This window comes from Coregonus lavaretus (assembly GCF_964263955.1).
Source record: "Coregonus lavaretus genome assembly, contig: HAP1_SCAFFOLD_4824, whole genome shotgun sequence".
Lineage (NCBI taxonomy): Eukaryota > Metazoa > Chordata > Actinopteri > Salmoniformes > Salmonidae > Coregonus > Coregonus lavaretus.
In genome coordinates this window covers 26501-32500 of record NW_028157777.1, presented here as the reverse complement: position 1 = coordinate 32500, position 6000 = coordinate 26501, and the positions used below count along the sequence as shown (strand labels likewise).

At 51.0% G+C, this 6000-nt stretch overlaps 1 protein-coding gene across 1 annotated transcript in view; it reads right to left on the bottom strand.

Moving 5' to 3' along the window:
- The window catches only part of LOC311124947 (NBAS subunit of NRZ tethering complex-like), a gene marked incomplete at both ends in the record, with an annotated part of 38145 nt that overhangs the window by 7418 nt on the left and 24727 nt on the right, over positions 1-6000 (bottom strand). The window contains one exon of the mRNA XM_084199041.1: positions 5851-5974. Within this exon, the coding sequence (XP_084055167.1) occupies positions 5851-5974 (124 nt within the window). The remainder of the gene's footprint in view (positions 1-5850; positions 5975-6000) is intronic.

Here is a 6000-nt window from a genome sequence, read left to right as displayed (position 1 = left end):
TAGCTAACCAGCTCTGCTAGGGCAAGTAAAATGGTCAGAGGTGTTCTCTCATTTGTGTCTGGAAGTAGCTAGCCAACTTTAGCCGGTTAGCTTGGGTGCTTGGTTGGGCCAGCTGCAGAAGGACGAGCAGGCTACTATTCCCCATCGTTTATCAGTGCAATTTTGACAGCCAACTAGCTGAAAAAGTTTGAGAGGGTTAATCGAATGTTCCCTCATTAGATTTTAGCTAATTTCGCTCTGGCTAACAGCAGTTGCTGATCTTGCTGTTGTTGATATGCATAGGCAACAGAGAGAGATAGCCTACTTGCTCATGGTCATTTGATCAATAGGACTGTAAAGAGGACTCCTGTGGTGTTTGCATATTTGCAGAAATCCATTCAGGTGTATTCTGTGGCTTTTGGCGAATGCGTTCCAATGATCTAGAGTCACGCTGTTTGCTTCTGCCTGTAAACACACAGTTCAGTTCAAAGTGAATTATTTGCATATAGACTGTAGCTCTGGCTGGTCTGTGTGGACAAGACTGACGTTTTTCTTCAGTTTTATTTACTGCAGTGTCTATTAATTGTCCAAATGCACGGCGCTTTCCACTATATACATCTATAGAACGTTCACGAATGTCATTAGTACATGTCATTCCCAAACAATCTAAGAATTTATGAAAACGTGAAAATGACCATATCCATGTGCTCGCTTGTCAGAAAATGCAAAAAAAAAAAGGTGTCATATTGTTCCTGGGGGTGTATATGAACAGATTTTAATACCATTTCATGTTGCTAAAACACTGTCAGTTCCACTTTAACACTGTGTGGAGAGGATGAGGGCTGTTATGCCTCTATGAGCAGTGAAAGAACATGCACACACACACACACACACACACACACACACACACCTCTACTCATTAATCCAACAGTGTTATCGGGAAGAAGCAGTCGTGGCGTCGATGTTTTTCTTTCCGAACGCGTTCCTCTCCGTCATTCTCTCTCTCTCTTTCTTTCTCTCTCTCTGTCCCTCTGACAGGAAGGTGAGTGTGTAGTGTGTGCGAACAAATCCATTTAGCTGCCAGTGTGCGTGCGTGCGTGCGTGCACATTTAATGTGTTGCAGTGGTTTGTATTTTGTGTCCTGCGACGGTGTGTATTTTTTCCTGTAGCATCCATCAGACACACAGCTCTACGCTATGGAGCGGAGGAGAGGAGCAGAGAGCTGAGAAGAGGGAGGAGAGAGGAGCGGAGAGCTGAGAAGAGGGGAGGAGAGGAGCGGAGAGCTGAGAAGAGGGGAGAGAGGAGGAGAGGAGCGGAGAGCTGAGAAGAGGGGAGGAGAGAGGAGGAGAGGAGCGGAGAGCTGAGAAGAGAGGAGGAGAGGAGCGGAGAACTGAGAAGAGGGGAGGAGAGAGGAGGAGAGGAGCGGAGAGCTGAGAAGAGGGGAGGAGAGAGGAGGAGAGGAGCGGAGAGCTGAGAAGAGGGGAGGAGAGGAGCGGAGAGCTGAGAAGAGGGGAGGAGAGAGGAGGAGAGGAGCGGAGAGCTGAGAAGAGGGGAGCGGAGGAGAGAGGAAGAGAGGAGTGGAGAGCTGAGAAGAGGGGAGGAGAGGAGCGGAGAGGAGCGGAGAGCTGAGGAGAGAGGAGGAGAGGAGCGGAGAGCTGAGAAGAGGGGAGGAGAGAGGAGGAGAGGAGCGGAGAGCTGAGAAGAGGGGAGGAGAGAAGCGGAGAGCTGAGAAGAGGGGAGGAGAGAGGAGGAGAGGAGTGGAGAGCTGAGAAGAGGAGAGAGGAGGAGAGGAGTGGAGAGCTGAGAAGAGGGGAGGAGAGAAGAGGAGAGGAGTGGAGAGCTGAGAAGAGGGGAGGAGAGGAGCGGAGAGCTGAGAAGAGGGGAGGAGAGGAGTGGAGAGCTGAGAAGAGGAGAGAGGAGGAGTGGAGAGCTGAGAAGAGGGGAGGAGAGAGGAGGAGAGGAGCGGGAGAGCTGAGAAGAGGGGAGGAGAGAGGAGGAGAGGAGCGGAGAGCTGAGAAGAGGGGAGGAGAGAAAAGGAGAGGAGCGGAGAGCTGAGAAGAGGGGATGAGAGAGGAGGAGAGGAGCGGAGAGCTGAGAAGAGGGGAGGAGAGAGGAGGAGAGGAGCGGAGAGCTGAGAAGAGGGGAGGAGAGAGGAGGAGAGGAGTGGAGAGCTGAGAAGAGGGGAGGAGAGAGGAGGAGAGGAGTGGAGAGCTGAGAAGAGGGGAGGAGAGAGGAGGAGAGGAGTGGAGAGCTGAGAAGAGGGGAGGAGAGAGGAGGAGAGGAGTGGAGAGCTGAGAAGAGGGGAGAGGAGCGGAGAGCTGAGAAGAGGGGAGGAGAGAGGAGGAGAGGAGCGGAGAGCTGAGAAGAGGGGAGGAGAGAGGAGGAGAGGAGCGGAGAGCTGAGAAGAGGGGAGGAGAGGAGCGGAGAGCTGAGAAGAGGGGAGGAGAGGAGTGGAGAGCTGAGAAGAGGAGAGAGGAGGAGAGGAGTGGAGAGCTGAGAAGAGGGGAGAGAGGAGGAGAGGAGCGGAGAACTGAGAAAAGGGGAGGAGAGAGGAGGAGAGGAGCGGAGAGCTGAGAAGAGGGGAGGAGAGAGGAGGAGAGGAGCGGAGAGCTGAGAAGAGGGGAGGAGAGAGGAGGAGAGGAGCGAAGAGCTGAGAAGAGGGGAGGAGAGAGGAGGAGCGGAGAGCTGAGAAGAGGGGAGGAGAGAGGAGGAGAGGAGCGGAGAGCTGAGAAGAGGGGAGAGGAGGAGAGAGGAGGAGAGCTGAGAAGAGGAGAGGAGAGAGGAGGAGAGGAGTGGAGAGCTGAGAAGAGGGGAGGAGAGGAGCGGAGAGGAGCGGAGAGCTGAGAAGAGGGGAGGAGAGAGGAGGAGAGGAGCGGAGAGCTGAGAAGAGGGGAGGAGAGAGGAGGAGAGGAGTGGAGAGCTGAGAAGAGGGGAGGAGAGAGGAGGAGAGGAGCGGAGAGCTGAGAAGAGAAGAGGGGAGGAGAGAGGAGGAGAGGAGCGGAGGGCTGAGAAGAGGGGAGGAGAGAGAGGAGAGGAGTGGAGAGCTGAGAAGAGGGGAGGAGAGAGGAGGAGAGGAGTGGAGAGCTGAGAAGAGGGGAGAGGAGCGGAGAGCTGAGAAGAGGGGAGGAGAGAGGAAGAGAGGAGCGGAGAGCTGAGAAGAGGGGAGGAGAGAGGAGGAGAGGAGCGGAGAGCTGAGAAGAGGGGAGGAGAGAGGAGGGGAGAGCTGAGAAGAGGGGAGGAGAGAGGAGTAGAGGAGCGGAGAGCTGAGAAGAGGGGATGAGAGAGGAGGAGAGGAGCGGAGAGCTGAGAAGAGGGGAGGAGAGAAGAGGAGAGGAGTGGAGAGCTGAGAAGAGGAGAGAAGAGCTGAGAAGAGGAGAGAAGAGGAGAGGAGCGGAGAGCTGAGAAGAGGGAGGAGAGAGGAGGAGAGGAGCGGAGAGCTGAGAAGAGGGGAGGAGAGGTCTAACCCCCGTAGATAGAGTCTCTCTGTAACTCCGTGTTTTTGTTATCGACCACCATTCTCTACCAGCTGGATAACTACTTCCTTTGAAGATTTCAAGTACTTCTCTACCCCTCACTCTTCTCTACCTCTCTCTCTTCTCTACCTCTCACTCTTCTCTACCTCTCACTCTTCTCTACCTCTCTCACTCTTCTCTACTCCTCACTCTTCTCTACCTCTCTCACTCTTCTCTACTCCTCACTCTTCTCTACCTCTCACACTCTTCTCTACCTCTCACTCTTCTCTACCTCTCTCACTCTTCTCTACCTCTCACTCTTCTCTACCTCTCTCACTCTTCTCTACTCCTCACTCTTCTCTACCTCTCACTCTTCTCTACCTCTCACTCTTCTCTACCCCTCACTCTTCTCTACCTCTCTCACTCTTTTCTACTCCTCACTCTTCTCTACCTCTCACACTCTTCTCTACCTCTCACTCTTCTCTACCTCTCTCACTCTTCTCTACCTCTCACTCTTCTCTACCTCTCTCACTCTTCTCTACTCCTCACTCTTCTCTACCTCTCTCACTCTTCTCTACCTCTCTCACTCTTCTCTACCTCTCACTCTTCTCTACCTCCCTCACTCTTCTCTACCTCTCACTCTTCTCTACCTCTCACTCTTCTCTACCTCTCACTCTTCTCTACCTCTCTCACTCTTCTCTACTCCTCACTCTTCTCTACCTCTCACTCTTCTCTACCTCTCACTCTTCTCTACCTCTCTCACTCTTCTCTACCTCTCACTCTTCTCTACCTCTCTCACTCTTCTCTACTCCTCACTCTTCTCTACTCCTCACTCTTCTCTACCTCTCTCACTCTTCTCTACTCCTCACTCTTCTCTACCTCTCACACTCTTCTCTACCTCTCACTCTTCTCTACCTCTCTCACTCTTCTCTACCTCTCACTCTTCTCTACCTCTCACTCTTCTCTACTCCTCACTCTTCTCTACCTCTCACTCTTCTCTACCTCTCTCACTCTTCTCTACTCCTCACTCTTCTCTACCTCTCACTCTTCTCTACCTCTCTCACTCTTCTCTACCTCTCTCACTCTTCTCTACCTCTCTCACTCTTCTCTACCTCTCACTCTTCTCTACCCTCACTCTTCTCTACCCCTCACTCTTCTCTACCTCTCACACTCTTCTCTACCTCTCTCACTCTTCTCTACCCCTCTCTCCTCTCTACCTCTCTCACCCTTCTCTACCTCTCTCACCCTTCTCTACCCCTCACTCTTCTCTACTTCTCCCTTCTCTTCATCAAATCAAGCTTTATTTATACAGCACATTTCAGACATGGAATGCAACCCAATGTGCTTTACAGGAAAACACTAATAAAAAACTATGAAAATTTAAGCTGAAATATTTACAACAAACATAAGATAAATAACAAAATAATGACAAACTGAACAACTAAAAAGCCTCCTGAGGAAAAGCAAAGCTAAAATATGTCTTTTAAGACCTCTTTTAAATATGTCCACAGTTTCGTCCCCCCTCAGGTTCTCTGGCAGGCTGGGGGCATAGTTACTAACGGCTGCCTCTCCATGCCTCTTGGTCCCAGGCTTTGGGATAGTTAAAAGGCCAGTGCCAGAGGACCTGAGGGACCTACTGGGTTCATAACTTAAAAGCATTTCTGACATGTATTGGGGTGCACAAAACCAATATAAAAAACGTTACATTAATTCTAAAACTCACAGGCAGCCAGTGCAGAGACCTTATAACCGGTGTAATGTGTGCTCTCCGTCTGGTCTTGGTCAGTACCCGTGCTGCAGCATTCTGTGTGTTTTGCAGTTGACCAATGGCTTTCTTGGGTAGACCAGACAGGAGAGCATTACAGTAGTCAAGCCTGCTTGTAATAAAAGCATGGATGAGTCTCTCTGTATCAGCCTGAGAGAGAAACGGCCGCACCTTGGCAATATTCCTCAGGTGGTAGAAAGCTATTTTGGTCACATTCCTAAAGTGTGATTTGAAATTCAGGTCAGAATCTAAAATAACACCTGGGTTTTTTACCTGGTGTTTTATCTTTATTTCCCGTAAATTAAAATATGAGGCCAGATTCTCTCTCTGTGCTTCGGCTCCAACAATAAGTACCTCGGTCTTGATTATCCATGGAGCTATAATCCTCTCTCTCTCTCTCTCTCTCTCTCTCTCTCTCTCTCTCTCTCTCTCTCTCTCTCTCTCTCTCTATCTCTCTCTCTCTCTCTCTCTCTCTCTCTCTCTCTCTCTCTCTCTCTCTCTCTCTCTCTCTCTCTTCTCTCCTCTCTCCTCTACTCTCTCGCTCTCCTCTCTCTCTTCTCTTCTCCTCTCTCTCTTCTCTTCTCCTCTCTCTCGCTGTCTCTACCTCTCTCTGTTCCACCTCTCTTTCTCTGCCAGTGTGTGTGTGTGTGTTACCCTCTGTGGTAGGGAACAGGGTCTGTCCCTCTGTCTTGGTCTCGGCCAGCTTCCCAGTCCGCAGTAGAACCTCAGCAAACTGCTCCTGAGGCACGGCATCATAAGACCCATACACATCTTCACTCTGAGAGAAACAAGAGAGAAATTAGA